This window comes from Anopheles nili, chromosome 3 (assembly GCF_943737925.1).
Source record: "Anopheles nili chromosome 3, idAnoNiliSN_F5_01, whole genome shotgun sequence".
In the NCBI taxonomy this organism is placed as follows: Eukaryota; Metazoa; Arthropoda; class Insecta; order Diptera; family Culicidae; genus Anopheles; species Anopheles nili.
Window position 1 is genome coordinate 7,472,794 of NC_071292.1, and position 25,685 is coordinate 7,498,478.

Sequence of the window (25,685 nt, forward strand, 5' to 3'; positions counted from 1 at the left end):
TTTCCGGTGCGGTGAAATGAATCGGAATTGGGGACGGTTTTTTCCTTAATTTTTCCTGGCACGCCTGGAAACTAACCAACGGTGGTGGCGATATTTATTGAAGGTAATTTGCAAGCGAATGGCCTGTGTGCCTGCGTTCTGCTTATGCTGGCAGTCCTCACCGGGTGGAGTTTTCTATTTCCACGCGGTGATAAGGAAAGCCATCCTCCGCAACCGATGGCGAGTGGTTCCGTTTGTGAGGCATAAATATGCAACTTATCCCAATTCTCACCAATGTTTATTCATCTCGCTTCCGGGTGATAGTGCGCGCAGCTGGCCCAAGCGCGAAAAGCCTGCAGCGCTTACTTTTCGCGTGTTTTTATTGTTTCGGAAGTGGCGCTTCGGTTGCGCGTTTTTTAACTCAACGATAATAAAGCTAAGCTTTCCTGCGGGCCACTTGAATGACCTGAATTCCATTCAACGCATACATTATGTGAAGAAAAGAACCGCCGGCATCAAGCGATGTAGTATTAGCAGTACGGAGCACATTCAACAATGCACTCTGCCACAAGTGTCGTCGCTCAGAATACCATCGCACCGAGACACTTTGCGTTCCCATGCGTGTACACCCGTGTATAACTTACCATAAATGTTTTATTTAACCACCCAATTCGAGTGACATAGATGCCGCGATGTAGTGCTGCTTTTTTTTGTATCGTACCCGAGCATCTAAGTTTTATGCAAATGTTTTTGATTGTAACGACGGCATAAAACACAATCTGGGTTCGCTTTTGCTGCCATTTTACAATCTCCTTTCACCGCACGGCGATGGCACCCGCTACCATCGTAGTTGAGCAAAACGACTCAGAAAAGAGTCTCCCGAGATCGTATGTTGTGTTTTGTTTTCTTTTGCTTGCGGAACATCTTCACTCCGATGCCGAGGTCGAACGGGATCGGCTTGAGAGCGGCACCGTGTGTACTGCTTTATCGCCGTAATTCCGGGCCCGTGTGGTGCGGTCTTTGCTCCGACATGCGAACCGCCATCCTTTCACGTTCTGCGTTGGCGTCGGGCGATGTGGAAGCGGGAATGTGGAACGGATAAAGTGCGCCAGTGGGTGGCACTTCATGGGCTGGGAAGGAAGTGGAGCTATAAATTTTATAGCATCCCAGCTAACAACAGCTTCGGTTAACCTTCCACCGGATGTGGCTTCGGTGGCTCCGCACTTCTCGAGATTCGGTCGAAAAGTGAGCTAGAAAACGACGCAGCAGGTACCGCTGGTTGGAAAGGACCGGTTTCGGAGCAAACGACAATGAAAACCCACTGGCATTTGAACGCCAAAACGGCGCAATCCTTCCCCACATCCATCGCAATTCTTATGGGCCGCACTGTGTGGGTGGTACCGATTATTATTCTTGTGTTGTGTTCGGTTTCTTTTCCACCACTTTTTCTTCCCCTCCCATCGGTGCCAACCACTTCGAATCCCATAACTAACCACTCACTCTGCCCCTGACGGACCGTACACTTTTATTTATATTTATCTTTTATTTTTCCGCCTTACGTTGTCGTAAATTGGGCGCAGGAGGAAAAGCATTTTGACCCCAACCCGCATCCGAGACCCCGTCCCATCCCGAAACCGGCACGACGTGGGCTCCATCGTTATGGTCACACAGTGCGTTTTATGCTCGGAATTCAAATGACACCGCAGCGGGTCGCATCATTTGCATATCATCAAACCGGACGCTTCACGCACGCTAAAGGCTGCGTGTGTCCTGTGGCTGATCGTCTCCCGGCCAGGGGACCATCTAACGATGCAGATTGCTTAAAGTTTTATGACCTACCCACCCTGTGCCCAAAGCTCTTGCCAGACCGGCTGCTTTTGGCAGCCTGAGAAGCGCTCGTTATGCCAGCGAAATGTGGCGTGGGTGGATGATCAGTGGTAGGGCGCCACCATTGGCACATTGTAAATATTTATGCTGCCCTACCGCGGCCCTTTGGTGCGCAACCGGTGTGGTGGAGGCGTGTGAAATGTGCGTGACGTGGTGCCCTCCAAGCGAAATGCCAACTTGGGTACCAACTTTCCATCTTGGCTGGTGTCCGCCGAGAGCATGTGACCTCGGCTTCTGAGCTCTCATCTCATCGACACGCGCTCCCTCGGTGGGACGTTACAATGTAATCGGATCCTGTCGGTTTTCTTTCACCATCATCTTCAGCCGGTTGCTTCTCCCGGCGCTTCTGTAAACAATTAATTTTTCGGCAAGTACCTCTCGGCGGGCCACATTTGCAAGACCATACATATTAAGTGATTCGTTTCGCTGGAAGGTCAAAGCCTTTGGCGCAACGCACGCCCACGCACGCACGTGCGACGTGAAGTGTTCTAATCCGAACGAGCAGCAAAAAAAAAGCCCACGAGATCCCGCCGGAGACACGTGGGTGGGTTGCATGATTTTTGCTTTTGAAATACTTTAAATGCCTTCACCTCGGTGGAACGACGACAAGGACGCAAAGGGCCACCGTTGAAAGCAGCCCGCAGTCCGGATACGCCTGGTTTCATTGCACCCGTTGTGCCCGGTTGGTACGAAACAAGGACGAACGCGAGTGCGGCATATGCGGGCGTACGCGTTATCATAAAAGTTTGAAAGGCGTCCCGTGTTCGTGTGATGCTTCCGCGAAGGCTGGGTTTTTATTTAGCAAACGAAACACGCAACGTTAGCCGCTAGCGAACCGTGCTCGAGAACGCGCAGTAGGCCTTGGAGCGCGTTCTTTAATTTGCGTGCCCTCACGCGAAAGTATGTGGGGTTTGCTTTCTTTGGTGCTTTTGACGCAATAAAGCATTCGCGCTGCGCCTTCTGTTAGATATCAAGGAAAAATTGCGCACACATACCCGAAAATAACGCCAAGCTTTTCAAGCAAAATCGGCGCAAAATGGAGCGTAATGGTCCATCGTTGGAGCACATTCGGGAGCCAATCATGCGCAAAGTTTAGGCGTTCGTTTCACATTGTTTTCGTTTTCGTTTTCTGGAAGGAACTTCAAATTAAAATCGTAACACTTCGCGAGACCACTGCTGGAAAGTTTAATTAGATCTCGAAGCATTTCCTCACGACCTTCCGTGCGGTGCTGTAACTGGGCGTGTTTGTGTTACGGCGTTTTCCTTTGCCTTTGAAATTGAAACTAGTTAGCACCGTGTCCCAACTTGGGCAACCGATGTTTGGTGGTGTGTGCTTCTCGCTCGAGTGCCACACAATTATGCGACAACGTTCGTTCGGCCACCAACGAACTGAGCTCAACCTAGCCGAGATGGATGAAGTCTTTGATGAAGAAAAACTTTGTTTGACTGGCAGCGTGCTGCTGGTAGTGGCCGAATGGTGTGAATCGTTTTTCACCATTCAACGCGCCACACATACGCCTCAGCTTGGGCTCATTTTCCTCTCCATCATCATCATCATCATCACGCTCACCTCCAGTGGCATCGAAACCACTCCGCAGTCCATCATCCACATCCGGTGCTGGGGCGATTCGTGTGGTCACCAGTCATGGCAAACTAGAGCAACCAAGCTTCCGCCAAGGTGCCACCGGAGCCGCTTTTTCCCTTCCCAGGCACGTTACAAGCACGGCCCGGCGGGAAAACCGGGAGAGCAGCACCCGGATCGGTTTGCAGTTCCGCTCCGATTTGCGTTTCCGAAGGCGGATATGTGTCACCTCAAAACAAACGGGTGACTGCTATTTGCTAACAATCACTCACAATCAGTGATGCGAACGCATGCAGGCACCGGCAGCTAACGTCACGGATAGCCCACGGATATGCTTCGGTTCGGTCACGGTCCCTGGGGGGAAACCCATACCCATTTCCGGTCCCCGTTTCCGGTGGCCATCGGGATCGGTTTCCGGCCGGTGAGCGTGCGGACACGATGGAACGAGCATACGGCTCGGGATAGGAACTTTGTTTCCTCCGCATGACTCGATAGCTTTCATCGATGACCTCGTGGTTCTGTGCGCGGGCGGAAAGTGCCTGTTAGGGTCTGTTTGTGTTGGGCTACGTGTGTACAAACTATGCCTACCGACGGTGCTCTTCACGTGCGTCTGCTTCACGCCACTCGGGTCGGCTTTCAGGCATTTGCCCGGCTGCCGGGTTTTTTGCCGGGTGTACCGTGAAATGTGCACAGTTAGTACAATTTAGTGGTTGCCGTAGTCACCGCTGCACCGTTGGTGACGGTTCCCCAGCCGACGCCAGCAAACCTCCGGAAAGTGCATTTCCGATGAAGCGAAAGCGAGCTTCCGTTCGAGCGAAAACTATTCCGAGCATATCGAAGCCACAGCTACAAAAACAACGAAAACACCGCAGAAGGCTTCCGTCGATGCTGTCCTGGTCAGCCCTCCGGTCAGCAATGGGAGTGTGAGAGGTTTATTAGAGTCCAGTAGAAATAACCAAGGTTGAAACATCAAACGCGTTCAAACGCGGGGATCGAGTATAACCGACCTGCGACATTTTGTTTTTGAGGTACGACAAAAAAAAATACTCACATTCGTTGACCGGTGTTCGATGAGAAAGTTTCAGTCGACGGGTCAATTCCCACACGGGTTCAATTACTGCACTCACACCCGTGCTTTGAAGGTTCCGGCCAGCAGGGAAGTTCGTTTGAACTTCAGGGCAACCGCTTTGAACGAGCTCCGAACGGAACTCGGTTCAGTTCTTTTCCTCCACAAAGATCTATTTTATGATGTTTGATGTTTGGTGATTTGAAATAAAAAACTCGCTCAACTTCCTCAGTTGAAGGGTGTACAAACTGGCACTGTTTGTATCTTTCAAGCTGAAGCATTCATTTTTCACAAATGAAATTCTGCTCCGCTTGACCACACTTGACTGCTGCAACTCAATTTTGCCAATTGCAAGCCAAGCACTGCGCGTGTTGGTGGTTAAACCATTCGTCGGGAATCATTAATCGATCGGTTTCATTTGATTGCTACAGTCCGATGAGGTTTTTATCATAAAACAAAACACTTATCGTACGAACATACCGTGCCAGAATCAGCACAGCTGCTACAAAACCGTGATGAATTTGCATGGCCTAACTGGTTCAGCTTCCCGAGACCTGGCTCATTGGTTTGCAACGAAAGAATTTACGCTTCGCAAATCTGCGAACAGACGTTGTGTGTTCTGTTTCGACTCATCCGGGGGTGCTACTGCCCGTGGCACGCATTTCAAAAATTGAATAAACTTCGTTTTGTGGTGCAAAATAATCGCAACAAAAAAACCGTGCTTCACCGCGAAACGAACGTATAGCATGGTGAGAAAAAGTTCCCCGGACAGGTGTTACACATGTTTACTGTTTTGATTATGTTTTCGAACACACACGCGCTCGCGCACGAACATTCACAGTTCAATAAATTCACACGAGCGCCAAGGATGTGGAAGGAAATTTCGATTTCTCCTCGCCAGCTGCCAGCAACAGTGGCCACATTCGAAACGCGTTCGTTGCGGATGTTGCTCACCTGTCCACCGGATCGAGGAACGGACGGGCGCTAGGAGATCGGCAGCTCGGCTTGTTGGACTTTGAAGAAAAGCATGGACGCTGGAGTTTTTTTGTTATTCTTTTTTTTTGCCTTTGCTCATTCACTCCTCCTTCTCACAAGCAAACGAGTGTTTGCTTAGCGCTCCACCGTCTGCTGTGGATTAGTCACGTCCTCCCGATATCCCGAAGATTTTCCGACCAACGCCCCTTTGCCGATGCCCTTCCCACGATCGATTTCAATCTCAATTTCAAACTTCCCAATCAAAATCCCGTGTGCCAGGTGAAAGCAAAAAGGATTCCGTTTAGACCACGGGTACCTCGGCAGAAAAAAAAACCGATCCGAAGCACAATAAAATAAAATCTGGATCATCCCAACATCGAGCACTCGAGCGGTGGAAAAAAGAAAGTACGTTCCTTATCTGCCCGCTCAATGGGTAGGAAATTTCCCCGAACTTCAATCATTTCACCGTCCGGAATGTCGGCAGTCGTGTTGCCGGCTTCGTCGGAATCTGTTTTTGGGGTTAGGGCATTTTTTTTTTCTTCCCATCGCCAACTGGCAACTCTTTGCTCGTACTGTGGCTCTCGAAACCGGGTGGAATGTGGGTACGTAGGCACGGTGGCTCGGGAAAGTGCGTGTCCCAAGCGATACGTACGTGAGTAAGCGTAATGGCACCCCTAGCCAACCGTTTGCTGAATCCACCCGCTTCGGCTGGAACGGGACACTTTCCGCATGAGGGAATCTCATTGTCGGGCCCCGAGATTCAATGGGTTAATCAGACCCGAACAAATAGAGCACGGTACGCTCAGGTGAATGGCGCAAAATGGAATCAAAATGGTGCTATCTTGCGACGGCTTCACCCTGAATAAAAAAAAGGCCCCTCCATTGAACGCATGCGATTGCGCCAGCACCGGAATGCGAGCGGGAATCATCCGATCCGAGTTGTGTGGCACTTTGTACGAAACAATTTCATCAAAATGCCGCCCGGGGAAAGATTGCGCCCAATTATTGCTCCCAGCGATGAGTCGTAATGTGCGGAGAAATTTTAACTAATTTCGCGTCAAAGCAGGCTGCGACGAAAAGTTCCAGGCAACCGCATGCACGGCTGCACGCGTACAAATTATGCAGCGCAGGCAAGCAGCGAGTCCTTTTTAACCAGTGCACGGGTTTTCACGTGGGGTCCGGTGTCGCTCTCTGCGCGTTCCATGCCACATCGTCCTGTCCGTTGCGCCGTTCATCTAATTATGGAGGAATGTAATTTTACGCTTCGCCGCCAACGTCAGCAGCCGGTGGAGCAGCTTGCACCATTCCTAGAGATTAACTCCGGTGGGAAGCGTAATATGCGGTCCTCGCCGTTCCGACACTCTTGCGTCTCGTTTTGTCGGTCAGTGGTCCCAGATCGCCTTTGGTGACGGGTTTTTAGTTACTCAGTGCGCTAAGCTGTCGCTTCGGTGCTGCACGAAATTGTAGCCAAAATTTCGCACTGCCTATTTCGCTCACCTCGACCGCCATTTTATCGCACGGGGTGGATTAACCACCCACCCAGCAGCCCGCGGTCGAACCCAGGAGGAGTCATTATGGTAATGAGAATAATAAAGTCACTCTCAACACGCCCCCCTAGAATGGTGGGCCGCCGTCGGTTTTACATTCTTTAACTCGAGAAATGGGCGCCTCCACCAGCTGGGTGGAAACTAAATAAAACATTTTATTGTACTCCACCCCGACGTGCCTTCCGGTTCGCCAGTCCATTCCGGAAGTGTACATCTCCGATATGGTAAAGCCGTGCAGCACGATGTGCAGCGTGGTGGGCTTCGCATGAAATTTGCGATGCAGTTTTCTGCAGGAGCGAGCTGCAAACACACGTGCTCCCTTAGAGGCCTGGTTCGAATCGCACGCTCGTCCGCGAGGACCGGTTGTCTAAAAATCTGGCACTCGCTCACGTGCCAGCCAACTGGAAATGGGAGTCTGGAAGTCGGGCTTCGTGTGACAGATCGTTAAACTAAGCTTTCTCTGCTGTGCTTAACGACTATGGCCAACCGTCGCAGGGAAGCTGGCTTTTTGTGGCTCAAACCGAACGAGCGTTGGTGCGACATTGAAATGAACTATCGTTCGCTGGGTTACCCACGTGGTCAATGTCGAAAAACGTGTCCGGGGACGGTGTTTACATTTGTTTCCGGTTGCTGCCCCGTTGTCGTTGATGTTAAATTATGGGGTGGCGCTCTATGGATCGCTGATAGCAAACGATGCAGCTCTAAAATGGATTTCCAATTATTTTGCGTCCTGCTCCTTGCCACTGTCGATTATTTACTGTCACTATCGGTTTTGCCCGTTGCAATGCATTAAAATTAATCTACAAAAACGCAACATTCGCACACATTGAGCGATTACGAGGGACATTATTTATGCGATAAAAGCTAAATTCAATAACCGAAGCCAGAGTGCAACAGTGCTTACAGCGTTGCAATTTAATTAACGCAATTGCTGGTTTCATATTTGTTTTATTTTCAAAAATTACAATTAAATGCATTCACGTAGTTTAATATGTTTTAATAAGCTTTCGTTTGAAGAATTTCGCGCTCTCTGTAGCTGACGTGCATCATCTATTAACATTGTTTTTCACCATTCCACAGTAACTAAATTCATTCGCATTGGTATTGCCGATAAGAATGACAACCCACCGTACTTCGACAAAGCCCTGTACGAGGCAGAGGTCGACGAAAACGAAGACATTCAACACACCGTGCTTACCGTCACCGCCAAGGATCACGATGAATGTAAGTAATTTGATAACTTAATTTACCACGCGTGCTCAACCCTTGTGGACCGGTTGGAAATCGCAAAACCTAGCCTCTTCTAAATACTTAGCGCCATCGAACCATTACCAAAGGAACTGCCGGTTACCAACGAGAGGCCCATTTCCCACTACTGTTTTATTGATCAGTTCTGTCGGTTTAATCAAACATTTCTCCGTAAACTAGGACGATCCACATCGTTTGGTCTCAAAGAAACCTTCATTGGGTGTACTTCTTTCAATCGAAGTGATTCACCCAAGTGGGGCGTATTTCTAGCTAGGAATGAAAATCAATTTCCTGAAAGAACTAGCTTCTAGTGTGCCACCGTTCACTGCCTAGACGGTGAAGCTTTTGCTTCCAACCAACTAACCGATTGGCCACGTTTATGGTTCAGTGTAAAGTTCGACCCCAGACTCGCTCACCGGTTACCAGCAACACCACTTGTTCTACTGCAGAGAGCTACTGGGTAAAAATATGTTCGTTGGAGGCAATATGGGAGCAAATAAAATAGTTTTCTCCCCATTTCCATCCGGCAGGCGGGCACACACTTTCACTCGGCCCTCAAAACCACCTCGCTTTGAGTATGTAACCCTCGCAGTTTGCAAGAATGTTTGACCCCAAGCCAACGGCACGTCGTGTTCTGCGCCATGACTTTTTATCTTCCATGCTTTCACGGTAGCGCCTCATCCAATCCAGGAGCCAAATCTCGGACCCCACGTCCTGTAGATGGTTCGGGATAGAGCAGTAACACGCCCACACACTCGCCTGATCCGCACATTGCGGGCGATAATCTTCGAGATTAATGGAAACGCTTAGCAGACAGTGCAATAACATTGTCCGTTCGAGATTGCTTCGGCTCGCTTTGGGGAGGGAAGCTTTCAGGACTTGAACCGAACTTGGTGGGCGATGTCCAGTGATGTAATTCCCCGTTGGTGGGGTTGCATTTTACACTCAACCAACCGAGCGGTCCGATGGTTATCCGCAATGCCGACCACGGGCCTGCTGCAGCTGGTGGAAATTGTTTCATTTAGTTCTGCGTCGAAAAATCAGTCGCCCTTGCCAGGGAGCAGATGCAACCGTACAACACGCAGAGGCACAGCACCGAGAACAGTGCGATCTGTCCCATGTCCCGTACTGCGGCGCGTATCGATTGTACTAAATTGATAGTGTCACTTTTGGTTCGTAAATACACACTCCTTCTAGCCCGTGTCTGGGACGGGCACCCGTCAGCCACTTTCCCGGAACGCCATTAGCGACGGCCAAAGTTTAGCCATATATTTAATAACTTCCGACATCCAATGGCGGCAAGTGAGCCCTCGATCCTGACCATCGAACCGGCAACGGCCAATGAAGTTCGGCACCACAATGTGCGCTCGGTGCAATTGTAAGTCGCTTCCGGGCGCTCGGCATGCCCGGTTGCGGTCGGTGCACAGGAGTCGCGGTTGGATGAATTTCGGGACATTCGGGTCAGGATGGTAGCGTCTGGCGATCGTTTTGGTGCCCCGACGGCATTGGTTTGGCATTTTGCATTGCCACTGCGTGCACCTGCCAGCTACGTGGAATGAAATAGACCGAGGCACTGTTCGATTCGACAGAAACATAAACCAAACCCACTGGGGCACTTTTTACGGGACGCCGAGAGAAAAGAACCACTTCCATTTCTCTCGTCTGGCACCCAGACCACCCGTGGCAGACTGATGATGAAAACATCGGCTCACGGAAGCAGACTGATCTGCGATGGAAAAATGAAACCTAGCAGCGCTAGGTGGCTACGCTTTGCGATCTGCATCTGCTTACGGAATCATTCCCTATCGCTATCTCCGGTCGACAGGATCCAGATCCAGCACTCAGTCGGTGGCGCATCACGACGCACAATGCCAGCAACGCATTCGTTGGTGTGCATCCGCAGAACCGGCTCAAGGGGATGGTAAAGTTTTCGAATAAACATTGCTTTTCTTATTGCAGTAAAATGTGTTCCATTCGGTGCCAACGAAATTGCTCCCCATGCCAGCTCGGGTTCCTTTTTACCAGGAAAAGCAATCGTCCAGCATCGACGCAGCTTGTCTGAGGGATATTTGGGAATGGAACACCAAAAAAAAAGTACCCATCCCTGTACGCTGCTGCCGTGATTGAATTTTTGAGAACCTTTTTGCATGGCATCGTACATAGTGTGCTTCCTCGATGCCAAGCCACTGAATGGCATGTTACCGTTCCAGGTTTTGAAATGAGTATACCAACGAACCGTGCCTAGGCTCATCAATTTATCGAGGTTCCTTTCGTGGCTCAACAAAGCAGCTTCTCAGTAAGCAAGCGATATGCAGAATGTACAGCGTGTGGACTACTAGTGCTGTAAAAAGCAACTCTAGAAGCAAAATAAAACAATCATAGCCCCCGTTTGTTACATTGTTGGCGTCTCCAAGCCAAGGGAATGGTTCTGTTTGCGCCTCTCAGACACTGACTAGATGATTGTCGATGTTGTGTTTGTTTCTAAGCCGGTACCCGTACCGGTGCACCATCAGAATGTGCCGTGAAGGACGGTAAAAGCTTCTTTTTTTGATGCGGAAATGAACACTGCCCATCTCCTGCACCAAAAAAAGGTAATATCCAGCACATGCTCAACGGATCGTAGGCAATGGGATTCACGTTGCAGAGTATAACATGTTTGAAATTAACCCGCTAACCATATCCCAGCCTGTCTTGCGTTTGTGCTTTGTGAAGTTTCGATGGCTTGTTTCGAGTGGCTCAAAGAGTGAAACCGGCACTGCGTGTGTATGCACGCTCACCGTCAGCAGTGCTTTGAGAACGTTTTTACCAGGCTGGAAAAACTTCTCAAGCACTCCTTCGGCTACCTCTAGAACCGGATGCAGAACCAGTGCGACTTTTTGGATTCGTGGGCGCGGCTTTCTCGAATATGTGGAAAACATTCGGGCTCCTTTCATGTTTTTCGTGCCCCAAAACAACGGGTTCCCATGCACCGGTGACGGTGAGCTCGCACGCATCCGACGAGAGGTAGCATAGCTTATGAATTTTAATAACGCCTGCCATTCTAAATTTATTAAAACATCCCTGTGCTATCACCACGCTCGGTGGAGTCGGTATAAAAACTCTTCCCCCACGGACGAACCGCTGTTTCATTGTACGTGTTTGCATATACGGTACAAGCATTTTCGGGTAATTTTGGTGTTTGTGTGCTTGCGAGGCTCGAAGCATTTTTAATGTTTCCTCTATTTGTGGGAATTCGCCCAAAACAAGCCTTTGTTTTTCGAGTGCATTTCATAATCCTGTATTATTGTTGTCACTAACACTTCACTATCTCGAGTAGCTCGCACTCGAGTGTAAATGAAATATTTATTTCGAATAAAGAGCCACATCAATTTTATGCTCGTTTCCGTTATGCATAAAAAATAAGCTTTCATGATTGATTGGTAGCATGAGAGGTACGTTTCACTTTATCTCAATCGTTATCTGCCCTGGTAAACCTCTTAGCAAGCGCTCTGAAGTGGCGTTAAACAGATTAACTCCTGCTCATGGTTTTTCAATTTCATAAAAACCCTTTTTTGTGGCCCCGACCTTTTTTTTACTGTTCGAAAGCTGAAAGTAAAGAAAAGGATGCTTGTGTATTTGATGAAATAGAGAAAATCCTTTCTTCATCAATCTCGCCCATCATCGACGTTCGCTCTCTTCGGCTGACCAGCCTCAGCTTAGCGGAAATGAACACGAACGAAGTAGATTACCATCCTTTCGTGAGCGATTTAACACAACGTTTCCGTAGCTCGGATCAACCACCGCAACGACATGGGGGCAAAAAAGCTCTCCAAGCCGTGAAGTGTTTTTACGCTGCGAAAAGAAGTTGTTGTTGAACAGAAGCTTGTTCCGTTCATAATTTATGAGTTTTACGGTCGAGCCTCTAGAACGTACTGTGCCCGGCTCTGATGGTCGGTAGCTTTTACCGGCTCATCCACTTTGCGGTGGCAACCGAAAAACTGTTTATGCTCGACAGGCCATTTTCGCCGCAGTTGGGTTCGGTTGAATCGCCGGTTTCAACTCGACCATCAACCGACTAAGCGAGCAAGAAGAAGCCTGAAACTGCACCTGAAAACGTTTCTTGTTTCACAAATACAACTAGTGGATCAGTAGTTTGGTTGATGGTTTTCTCTACCAGCACTATTCCGTTCGATCCCTCCGACCGGCCCCGTCAACATGCCGGTTCTTTGATTACGCTATGTAATTCTGAGTATGTTCCGATAAGCCCTCTTTCCAGTCGAGGTTAAGCTTCTGCTCCTCGATGTGACTTGCTCAAAAAGCCGTCAATTATACATGAGCTCATTGCAAATGGTTTTTCCCTCATCGACTTACAACTCCCGATAGCCGTGTTAATTATCTCGAACATACACAAACCCGAGCTCCTCTGAGGACTTTTATCATATCTTCTCGTTCGCATTTAGTCGGGCCTGTTAGTCGTAATGCTGGGCCATTTGTTTCGGTCCACATTCGGTATTTACTCTCGCAAACCTTTTTCTCTTCAACACCCGATGTAAGCTGCTATTTTTGCTGTTGATATGGAATACGCTTCAAGGCCCTGTGTTTTTGCTCTTTTGCCCGTTAAGCCACCTAGCTCGACCAACACCCAAATGGTAATAATTTCACAGCAACGCGACCAAGGAATAGCGCTCGCTCCGTTCAATTTGTTATTTTAATTGCCTTATTAAATTAACCGGAACGATCTTGTTTACAACTTCTGACGTTCGCTAGCCGGTTATTGGCTTTTTTTGTTGCTCTGAACTTTTTTTTCGACACTGACACGCTGTTTCCGCTCTTCGTGCTCAGAGCGAGTGCAAAATATTATATTTATTTCTTCACTACATCCCAGCCCGAACAACTTTATCCGCCAGTCTGGACCGCACGCGCGCCCAATGCCTTGTAGTTTTTATGTTCCTGTTTTCATCGAGATGCTTTTTTACTGTTGCTGGTTCGCACGTCCTTAGCCGGTTGGCGTACGGAGCCAAAAAATCCACACATGATGGACCTATGTTGGTTTCCGGGTTTTCGGTTATTTTCCGGTGCCAGCCCCGTTCACAGATCCAACTCGCGGTGGCCTCTGGCCGTGGAATGTGCAACTTTAGACCTCTCGGTGGCCTTTGAGGCCGTGCCGAAATAAATCGCTCGAAATGAAATAGAACGAACGGTGACAGCACACACAGCCAGACACACATACACCCAAGTGTTCTCATACCGCCAGGAACGTGTGGTACTGAGGGAAAAATCGCGTTTTGCGGGAAACGCGTCGAGGCGCGGGTCTACGTTGGGTCATGACAGTTTCATCTCCACGCGTCCCCAATCCAGAATGCCTTTCCATTCTCCACAGGGGCACTCGAGCTGCAGTAAATTTCGTGCCTTTCCGCAGAGTGGCACTTCGGGACACACTGGCTAGCTTGGTGTGTGAGAACAGCCAACGTTCACTTCATTTTTTGCCTGTTTTTTTGGGCATTCTAGCTCAACACAGCGGTATCGATGGTTGAACGAAGGCGGCAGAAGAGCACTGTTAAAGTTTTTCGCTTCTGAAGCAGGCAAGCAGAGGGCGCAGATGGACCAGAAGCACGACCACGTTACGGTCGACGGCCCGTCCCGGTTGAATGATGAACGAGTTTAATTTCGGTTGGACAAATTCGGTGGAGCTCGGAAGATCCTTTCCGAATCCGGTTCCTTCCCCTTAGTCTCACGGGCGGAGTGATAAATACACCGGTGGCCTCGGCCAGTTAGCCGCGAGGAGCTTGTTTACTTTTTGCGATTTCAAGTTTTGGGATTTCGTGGGTTTCTCTCCGTTTCCTTGGATTTTCCAACTTACGATGGCAAACCGCACACCGTCGGGTGGGTTTCGATCAGGCGGAAAATCATCCCAATCCCATGGGAAGGTAGCAGTAAACAAGTGTCGATTACGATTTGTGATAAAAGTATTCTTCGCAAGGGCATGCTGAAAGCAACAAAAGTTGTGGATGCAACAAATAGTAACAATAGGTAGCATGACCCCCAGGCTCTTTTGAAACTCGGCAACATACTGTAGGGTCATCAAGAATAATTAGATTCACATGTGCTGCTCATAATCTGAGCACAAAAACGATGAGCCGTCGTGCAACGGTACTATGCGTATAGTACGTATAGTGAATACAATGTTCGCTATATCCGCGAGCCTTCCACGAACGGGATGATGAATTGACGGAAATGAAATAAGTATTCATGTCGCGCGGCAGGAATATGCATTCATCGTGCATCCAATGACACGCACGTTGACGAACACGATATTGAGAATCAGCTAATTTAAATTAATTCCACCATCTTTCAATGTTTGAGCCATCAAACCAGAGACACATGATGCATCCTTTCATGCGGGCTTGAATGAACGTTTTTTGTTTGCTCATGCTAGCTCGTCGACGCGTCCTACTGCCGCTGATCATAAAATAGATGAGCTTTCTTTTAGCCATCACTCTTGGGCTACGAGCACGCAAAACGACGGAGTCTCACCACGGAACCCATCGCCCCCAGGATACGATGCTTCTAAACGACATGCATCACGTGGCTGCAAGAAGGGCACGTTTTTGTCAGCTACGTTGTTTATTGTTCGCGACCGGGCACTCCGAACGGTGACAACCGGCCGTTGACGACGGCGAGAACGATGAGCTTCGGCGAAGCATAAATGTCAACAATAATTTATCTGACGGCACTTCCCGCCGTATGTGGCGTTCACGAACGTCCATCGTTGAGGGCAAGCTTCGTTCGGGAAAAGGAAATGTCCACCGAATCCGTTCATCAGCATATCAACGTCGTGATATGAACCGCGAGCCTTCCTGTAGGCTAAACATTGTCTCGAACATGCGTACCATTCTGTAGACGGCTCTAACATCCCACAGCAGGTTCCAACCACTATTAAATTCCAAATAAGGCCTCTCTAGGTTCTGTGAAAAAACTGGCAAAAGCCACAAAAACTACTGGACTCACCGAATGCGCTACCAGTGACGTGGGTCTTTTGCTATAAATTGGTGGTGGTTGCTTCGACAAAGTGCGTATTTTAGTTAGTCCAATTCCAAATGGGCGGACAGTTTAGCATTGGTTACTAACAGACGACCATTGAGCTAAATAATTCAACGGAGGCAATCGCCAGAGTTTTATTTTTGCTCTAAACGCCGGTTAACGTTTGAAAGAGCATAACTCCAGTTAGCATAACGAGTATGTGGTTGAGATCAACATTTTCCCTGATGGTTGGCGTGGATATTTATTTGTCTGCGTTTCAGTACAGTAGCTTCATCTATATGTTTCTGGGAAGAATCAAGAGTTACGAAAGGATTGCATGCTAAAAGCGAGACCTAATACCTTATGTTTAATGTAAAAAGCAACATTCTGGCAGCTTTGTTTGCTGCTAGAAAGCTGGATCAAGATTTAACACGTTAACCGGATCAAGATCTGGATCTGGATCGCCAAGATTTAACACGTTAACCGGAGTGAACAAAGTAAGAGTGAAAATTTTACTTCTGCTTTCATCCTTTTTTTTCATACGCTTCCTTCTAAGTTTCAGAGTTTCACTCTTTTTCAATCATAATGTAGTCCATGCGGCAATCCCATAGCCAGATAGAATATTTGTTTGTTTGAAAATATGCCTATGCATGTTTTGAAAATATGCTTATGCTGTTTGATCAACCTATTTTTCATCTCCTATTGCCATCCATGTGACTTTTTTTATTATTAATATTCACTTTCTACTTTTTATGAAAGAATACCACTCATATTGTCTTGAATCGGCAATGAGCCATTCTAGATGGGTAGGTGCGTTTCTCAGGCAAATGTTTTCGAATAGATTCTCTACAGTACACGCGAGAGTTATCACACACTTGCGCAACACAACAATCACACGTTATAGTGCCCTATAGACGGTGGAAAAATAACCATTTGAGTATCGCAAACGACCGACGGTTGAGCGTTACCCATGAGTATGTGTGTAGATGGACAACAAACGATCATTCCCTTGCTGGGAATTCAAATGCTCGCAGATGTCCACAAAACAGTGCGCACAAAAAACCATCGTGTTTCTGTTTGTCTCATTGTACATTTTCATCTTCCTTCTCTTCCTACTCTGAACAGCGTCGCGTATTCGATATGAGATCACGAGCGGTAACATAGGCGGAGCATTCGCCGTCAAGAACATGACGGGCGCTATCTACGTCGCCGGCGCCCTAGACTACGAGACAAGGAAACGAGTAAGTACAGCAAGTCTACGTTTTTCCCCTACGTATGGTTCGCATTTACATACTCATGCAGTGAAGCAATAGTGGTAAGCGTGTAGCTCCGTGAACGACCAGGCGCCTCCATCTCAGTAAACCACCAGGCGCCTCCATCACGTGCCATGCTCAGTTGTGGTATAGCGTACAGCAAGGCCACCTCAAAACGAATAGTCGTGGAGTGCTCCCTGACATGAAATTATTTTTATTCGATATTTTATTGCCTCTGTTTATAGTGTCGACGAAAAAACGGTGCCAGGGGTGCGTTTGTATTTGTTCCTGGTTTGTTGGTTTTCGGTACTGCGAATCGGTTTTTTTTTCTCAAGTTTTCTGTCCACGATATTCGTTTCGCCCCTGGCGCACGTATCACGCACATAGGGTCACAACGGGAAATCGGTTTTGCGTTATCACACCTATCAGGATGTGATCAGAAGGGTGAACGCTTACCCCTCCACGAAAGCATCCGGCAAGGTCCGACTGCAGTTTTACCCCTACGAAAAAAAAAACAAACGCACGCAAAAAAACGCACCATAAAGAGTAGCACGACACAGCAAAAATCAAATGGATAGATTTATTATTTTTACGTGCCTTCCGGTGCGGAAACGTGCGCTCAATACGCGACAAGAGCAGCAGTGAGCATCGAGATGATATGTGTGCGTCGCGGGAAAGGATGATGGGTATAAAAATGGCCCGAAGATAAACCCTGCCAGAAAGTAAAAAAAAAGACATCATGAAACAAAACCGGTTTCCCACATCTCGGTAAACGAGCTGCAAAAGAGTAATGCCTCTGGAAAAACTGTTTAATCCGTTCTCAATAACAGACATAATTTTTCGATCCACTCTTGTGCTGGCGCCCTAGCATGCTCGTTGGTGATTAATCGAAACAATGACGGCGAATATTTATGCAACATTAAAATGTGCAGAAGAGAATATGAAAAATCGACTCTATAAATGCTTGAAAACCAGGACAATACAAACGCACTCTGAAGCATCGCGCACGCTGAGAAATCGCCATCATTCGTGCAGCCTGAAATTTTTCCGCTAGGAATTGACATAAAAACGATTTCTTGTCGGCGATAGTGTTATTCGCAAGCTCCCGTAGAGACATCTTCGGTTAAACCAATGGAAACCATCTCATCGTGCCCTTCTTTGTTTTTGCTTCTATTCAACGTTCAACTCTGATTGGAATGAAGCTCTTTGTTCAGTACATCTTAACGAGAAAGAGGAACAGCTTAACACAGCGGTGGTAAATGGCTTTTCTAAGCCACACCACATGCGTGTCTTTCAGCCAGGACATAATGGTGTTAGGATTTATTCCGCGAAACCACGATGGAGACCACTGACGGATTTAGGATCGAATCCGTATTTCCAACGCGCAAAGCCTTGCCTTCGTTAATCCAGTCTCTCTTTTTACCACTCGCACGCTGCCTCCGCCAACCAGTACGAACTTCGTCTCGCAGCATCGGATAATCTGAAGGAAAACTACACCACCGTCGTCATACACGTGAAGGACGTCAACGATAATCCGCCCGTATTCGAGCGGCCAACATACCGGACACAGATTACAGAGGAAGACGACCGAAACCTTCCCAAGCGCGTCCTACAGGTCGATCATGCAACTTTGCTGAAATTTCACCCACGCATTCCCTCTCTTAACCTAGTTTGCGTCCGACTTATCCTCCCTTGTTTCCCAGTTGTTTTGTTTTGTTGAATTATCGTTGATTCGTTCCTCATTTGCGATTATTTGTAATGCATCCATTATCACCTTCGTGAAAGAATGATAATCCATCGCCCACGCTTTGGTTAGGTTGGAACAGATTATTCTCCGCAATGCCCGATGGAATGTGATTGCATGCTTATTAATAAGCTAGAACCCATAAAGAAACACTATCCTTTACAGGTACTGAAACAACATCCTTTATAGGTATCACGCCGAGGGCTACAATGTTCAATCACTCGTCCAATAACAACCCGTCTACGTCGTTTCCCAGAAATGTTCGGCATCCACTGTGAATGAACCGAGAATTCGTGTAAAACATCTCGCTGCGTTCAAAACCAATCGATCGGATAATTAATGGCTTCCAAATGATTCCAGCCCGCAGCTTCTATCAAAACGTTTCCAAATGTCGTATTCCACCGCCGAATGTTGACTCGCGCGTGTGCGTATCTTATTTCATCGCACAATGCGATTAGTTTTCCCGTGGAAAGCTGCCTCCTCGTGCGCGATTCGCTTCACCCGGTCTACTCGCATAATTACCCGCAGGCAAAGACCACCCCACGCCATATGTTTCGCTAATGCTTGGAATCAGATTTACAACTGATTAAATTTTATCACCTAATTTCCATCGGCATAACATGCCACCGTTGGTTGCGCGCATGATACAGCGCCCGCCGGCGGTGGCATATTCCGAGGCGTTGCGGTTTCAACGTCTTTCTGACCCATGGTTGGTGTTGAACGATGGCCAAAACCCTTCGGACCACCAGTGCTGCTGATCCGGCGGCGGTCCTAAATGGGCTATAAAATTGATAATTCATTTATTTCCCATAACTCATTGGCAGCGAGGAAAACCTCGCCACCTACGCCTCTGAACGTCAACCTGCGGTTTGGTTTGTGCGTTTTCCAACCCTTCCGGGACCGGGGATGCCGATCACGACCACTCGATGGCTCTCAGGTGGTATGGAAATTCCACACCCACACCAAGCGGGTGTAAGCCGAGGCGCTTGATGGTTGCGGGACACGGTAGAATTTATGAACCTTCTTCCGGTGTGCCTCTGCGATAGTGTACTCCTTCCACCCGGACGGTTCCGAGGTTCGATGTCGAAGTTTTCCCACCGCAAATCAAACAGAAAGTAATCGTAAATATTTCACCAGCGGGTTCCTGCCTTCGGAAACGCCACCAGTGCGGAAAATGGCGCGGGATGTAAATAAGCACCCCGGAGATGGCGGTCGAAGGCGCTCTCGAGGTTGCAGCTGCAATACCCGCGATTTTCCACCGTTTCCCGAAGTACGGCTTACAACTTGTTGAATAATGTATGCGCTCCGGCCTCCATCCGGTAAACGTTAGGTGGCCCGCGTACGCATCATTCCCGGGTGGCCGTTTTTATTCGACCGATCGCTTCGTACGTACAAGTCCATGTTCTTTGGCCAGGTTTTCCTGACTATCCGCTTTCAACGCACACACAAACACCGTCGAGCATTTAATCGGCTCACGCCGAACTTGGGTCCGCGCATCGATGGATGGCCCATGAAGATGCAACATACCGTTAACTAATTGCAGCTGTGTCCTCCCTTCTCTCTCTTTCTCTCTTTCTCTTCCCTCCCGATCCGTGTACGCGTCCGAACCCGCCCACCCAGTACTACCTGACGCTAGTCGCCTCCGACAGTCTGAACGAAAACGAGACGATCATTGTGATCAATGTTAAGGACGTGAATGATATGCCGCCGAGTTTCCCGCAGCAGGTCTACGAGCGCACGATGGACGAGGAACTGGCCGTGCCGTTTCCGATTATGCAGGTGGTCCCTCGGTTGTGGGTTTGCCCAAGGACAGTGATGGTGGTGGTGGTGCCTCTAGGGAAACGGGAAACGTGATATCGGTGGCTGGCTTGTTCGCCTGTTCAATAGTCCTCTGCTCGCTTTGCTTTCCACGTGCCGCTGAACGTGGTGGCACCATTAATCCATCCATCAAAGCGGCACAAAGTCTTATGCTCCCGTGCTCGCCTATTCACCATAACCTCTCCACATTCTCACATTTTCACATGGCGCTTGTTCGCAGTCGTTTGAGCACGGCTCCTGTAGCATAATCGGTAGCCGCTTTTGAGCGCGATGGAGCGCGGGGCTGCATGTTAATCGACTTGACAGTTGGCGTAAATCGACTTTCCCGAACAGGGAGCGAGTCCTTATCGCTCGGCAACACCTACCGGTGTCCCGAACAGCCTGATCCGTCAATCCCTGCGGATTTTGGGTGGTGATGGTGTTGGTTGTGTTCTTAGTGGTGGTGCTGGTGGTGGTTTTCCGTGTCTTCGCTTTCGCTGTTTTGCTCTCACTAACTCTCGCTGTTGTGCAGTTTGGCGCTGATCGTTTGAATGTGTCGACTCGAACGGATGCAAAGTCACGTATAGCGGTGGAAGGAGCAGTCTTATTCATTTCTAGCTCCACGAATTGTGCCACTTAGCTTACTGTCTCATCCACCCGGTCTCCAGACCGGTTGTACATATAATCCCTCCTACTGCAGACTCATTCACTGGTTTCGGGAACTGCCTGAGGTTCGCTAACCAGCATCCTACGTAAACCACCAGTGCACCTACGCCTGGGTTGGTTTAATTAAAATTTATTTTTGCTCACCTTCGCCGAATCTCACTGCGGGTGCTGCAACCAATTTGATGCGGTACGACCCGAGCGATCTCTTACATTTGTTTAAATTGTGTATGTCGATAGTATCCCATGAGGTGTAGTGACTGAAAGCCCTGAAAATTGTTTCTCCGAACTTGTTCCAAGCTAGATTATTTGAAATAGAAAAAAAAGCAAACAAAAGATGTTACTCACACATCCTCAGTAGGATGTGTTTTTAGCCGCCGTTGACAGACGTTAAAACAATTTTAGGTAGCTTAGTGTATGTTTTTTTTCACGGGGGAAACTTTTACCCGAGAAGTCCTTTTTTATGTGTCCCCCATCCTTGCCAATGGCTGCTCACCTTTCCGTTCTGGGAAGGCTTACGTGTCTCGGAGCAACTGCTAACTTTAGCCCAATCAAAAAGGACACGCCTGAGGGAAGAGTTCTCATTCCAACTCAGCTGCGGCGTTCCTCGTAAGCTCAAATTGTTGGAACACACCGAAGGCAGCTATTGGATTCAGTGTTTAAAGTGTCCTTGAATACGTTACCACGAATCCAATTTGTAGCAGTGAAACGAATCCTGAAAAGGAATGTAGGTTTACGTATATCTCCTTTCGCTTGGTTATGATACAACTCAAAATGCATCAGAATGAGCTTCATCTTGTATGAAGATGGAATGTCCGAAAAATTGAGCCCCATAACGGGAGTTCTTCTGGAATCAATGTCACCACCACGGCATCATGATGTTGGCGTGAAAATGTATGGTTGGATAAAAAAAACTCTAATTCGATTCCTCTAGCTGCAGCTATTTTCCATCAATCTCGACCAGTTCGTACGGGTGGATTTTATTTCATTTCTCGTTCCATTTTTTTCCATCAAGCGCATAGAAATGCGCAGCTATGCGACCCAGCTGGGCTCGAAGTGAGAGATGGCCTCAAGCGGAAATTGCATCTCTCACCGCCATCAGCAGCTAAACGAGTGACATTCAAATGGCGGCGCTCGGGATCAGCAATGTCGTGGAAAATAACGTCGCGGAGCCTTATTCCCATGGCTGGGCGCGAAAATCCTTTCAACACATCGCGGCATGACATATGGGTGACTTGAAAATTCAATTATCCGCTATTCAAAATTGAATCCAAGAGAGCCACAGCTACGCCGTTTGGAGTTCGAACGTCGATCGTTACATCGCCAAACCGTCTGGCACAGAGCAGTGCCAGCTTTGCTAACGCAAATACATTCCCCTGCGCGCCAGTGGCGTTTCACAATGTTCGTCTGCCGTATCCCTCGAGATTTCTCGAACACTATGCTTTGCCCTGACAGCACCAACTGGTCCGGGAACAGATTATGTTTCTTGCTAGACTGAAACGAGCAAGCGACGGATACGGTGCACAAAAAAAAACGCAAATCAATCCACTCAACATTAAACCGACAGCACCTTGACATCCAAATACGCGCGGATGGCACAAAAATAGCTCGGAATAAAAAGAAGACTTTGCCCCATCCGGCCATTAATTCGATATTTATGCCAAGGGCAAACGAACTGCCACACCGGCTTAAGCATCATGGGCATCCAGCCGGTGGCTTTTCCAGGAAGCGGACAGCGTTGGTGTTTCCATTTTTGCTTCCTCCCGGATTCTGTGCGAATTTCTTGCGGTTACGGAGGGTAGACGGGCAGAAACAGAGAAAAAAAACTCTCCCGTTCGGTCCATTTCCGATTGGATCGTCCTTCGTCGTTGGTCCGTTTCCGCTTTCGGTCATGTCCCGTAAAAAAGAGCCCTAGTTCGCTTAAGGGAAAATTAGCGCAAAACAAGGACAAAAAAGCGTATTCCATGGTGACATGGCGAACTGTACCCATGAGCTCGTATACGGCTGGTTGCTGGCCGCTCGAGGCAGAAAAACGAATTTTCTTTATCAAATCAACCGTTCGTTTCCATGGTCGTAGCTTGGCAGTCGATTTGTGAATGTGTGCATGTATGGGTAGAGGACGTTCTTTAGTTTACCACAGTTGCTCTCGTGTCAGCTTTGACGCTGAACCAAACCGGCACCTTTATTCGCTTCGTCTCGCTTTCTTCACGATGTTTCATTATCAAATTGCGTTCATCGACAATCACGCAAATGAAGCGCGCAATCAGCCGAATGACATAAATCCCACCGAGGGAACGTACTCCACTGAGAAGAAGGTGGATTGGCTGAGCGAACAATTTTCGTTCACTGGACGTGAGTGCCATGGAGCAGTACGGCTTTCCACATTTTTCCTCCGAACTGTCATGTCAGACATTCCGCCACGTTGCGGAAGAAAAATCCACGGCTCTATTACGGAGCAATTCGTATCTGAGCAATTAATTGTAATGTTGCATTCACATTCTACGCCCATGTTGCCATCATTTGAGATGGGTATTTGAACGATCAGACGCACAAAAAAAGCCTTCCATTTTTCCGCGCGATAATAGGGCTACGTGTTACGATTAGTAGCGCCCATACAATTTCATTAATTTTCACCCACCCGTGTGAAATATCTGGATTATTTCGAGGCAACCATGTCGCGTTCCACGAGCGTAAGAATTAAACTGCATGGCACACCCGAGTGCACGGATACGTAATGATCTCTTTTTATGCCCGACACTTATGTGCCGTCTCCCTCCAAAGGATCCGTGTCACCGTGGCGCGATGGGCATCATGTGCGTAAAATGGCTCCAGATTTAAGCGCCTTGCCACCGAGTGGATGCGCTAATGGATATTAAAGGGTGTGTAATGTGCAATGTACGTTGCACGATCACGACGCAAAGGATGCTGCCGATAATCGTCCCATGGGCCTCTTAAGCGGGAAATATTTAAATTCTTCACACGCCTAAACGCGTAATCGTTCCTTATGTCGCCACGCGATAGCATCGCAATAGCGCGCGAACGCTAAATAGCTAATAACTTTAAACGATGCTAAACGCCAAATGGGAAGGCAATTTCGTGCTCCCCACTGTACGAGATCTGATTCTGCACGAGCTGGAAACAAACTAGGTCTGGCAATTTTCTGCTTCAACGCCTGGCGTATTTCCACTAAGGTGCTCTGTCTCTTAACGGCGTTCTTCAAAGACCGTCGGCAGTGTCTTTGTGCTCGGGATAATTCATCTTGCTGCCTACCTCCAACGCGTCGTTTAATGAACGGAAATTAAGTAATTTACCTGTCCGCGTCATTCCAGTGGCGGAAGCTGGCGAGTTTTCATGATGAATCGAGCCCGGTTGGATTCACCGTCCGGTCACGGAATGACGAATGCGGTACATAAACTGGCAACGATGACCAATGTTCGCTTCCAGTGGTTCGTTTGCTGACCGGCTGGCTCTCAAAAAGCAGAACAAAGCACAAAACAGCAACGGCACATCTTCTGTGTCTTGTTCTCCGTTTTACTTCTGGTTGCCCTTGAATGGCAAATAGATGAGATGGGACGCTTCTCAAATGCCGCCACCTTGCGCTCGACAGACACCGTCCTGCCCAACATTCGCTCATCGGTCGAAGTAGAACGCAGAAAGAAGAGCATTCCAAGTTTCCAAATTCAATTAAAATCTCGTTAGAACAATTTGTTCTAGGCAACAGTTTTGTCCATTTTCGTGCCATTTTTGTTCGTTTCATTTTTGTTCGTGCCAATTTTCTCGTTGCTTTTTGGTCCGTTTTGCTGCAGCTGGAAACACTAGCAAGTTGCTTCGCATTCTTTTTGAACTGCCGTTTGGCTTTTCCTCACCGTGCAACCACAGTTCCCGGAACTGGTATTTCCCCGGTGTTGCTCATCCGGAGTGAGCATCACGGAAATTTTGCAGCCAACGGCCACGGAACAGAGCGAGTGCTTTACGCTGCTGTTCGCTGTACTTCCTTCCGGGTTTGTGCGGCGTTGCAGCCTTGTGAAATCCTCCGCAAATGCAGCGCCTGTCAGTTTGGTTCAGTGCGAGTGAAATTTATGAGCATTGAGTACGCTGGGAGCATTTCACTTCGTGTGGGCTGCTTCTAAGGATGAAAGCACCGTGTGAGAATGGAGGGTTGTTCTAGAAACCGGTCAAGCAGCAATTGGTAAACAGATAACATCCCAGAAGTGACAAACGGAACAAGTGCACAATCGGAAAGTGATACCCTCGGGAGAAAGTTTGCACGAAACCATCTCAAACAGATGAGATCTTTTCGGGAACTGAAGCGCAGATAGTCTAAGCTCTTACGTGTGCTATAAAGTATTTCAAGCAGCCAGCAAGCTGATGTCACCTGGAAAATTGTAGGCACAAGTAATTTGTACATTTTTGCAGAAAATTACACAGAAATATATATTGATGCATACTATTAAGGGGTAACCATGTTAGGTGCCCTTTTGTGGAGTTCTTTCGTTCGTTGTCCTCTTTCGACAACACCCCATTTATCTAACAAAATTATGTATGCGCCTGTTGAAAATACAACTGCAACAAACAACGTAGCATGCTAAATTGGCCAAGGAATGAAACAAATGATAGCACATTCACTCGGTCGACAACGGTTTCTCTCACTTAGTCTCACATCTTACCTTGACACGCAAAATATATTGTTCCTCATGCATAGCAAACAATGATCTATTGAAGCTGCTGTTCCACGCAAATGACTACTGTCAACAGTGAAGTTTAGTAGGGGTTTACTTGAATGTACTAAGAATCTCCTACTGCAATAATATCACTCTCCTCAAGTGCACAACTGGCAGACTTCCGGCCGGGCATAAACTAGCAAACAACTGGGGAGAAAATGTGCAATCATCGGTTCAATTATGACATTTTCCAGAAACCAACCGGAATCGATTTCGCTCGCGTC

At 48.0% G+C, this 25,685-nt stretch overlaps 1 protein-coding gene across 3 annotated transcripts in view; it reads left to right on the forward strand.

Moving 5' to 3' along the window:
* Positions 1–25,685, forward strand: part of LOC128723404 (neural-cadherin) — a 166,718-nt gene that overhangs the window by 110,481 nt on the left and 30,552 nt on the right. For all 3 annotated transcript variants that reach the window (XM_053817140.1, XM_053817139.1, XM_053817141.1), the window contains 3 exons: positions 8,117–8,260; positions 16,409–16,524; positions 17,987–18,151. In XM_053817140.1, coding sequence (XP_053673115.1) covers positions 8,117–8,260; positions 16,409–16,524; positions 17,987–18,151 — 425 coding nt within the window. The remainder of the gene's footprint in view (positions 1–8,116; positions 8,261–16,408; positions 16,525–17,986; positions 18,152–25,685) is intronic.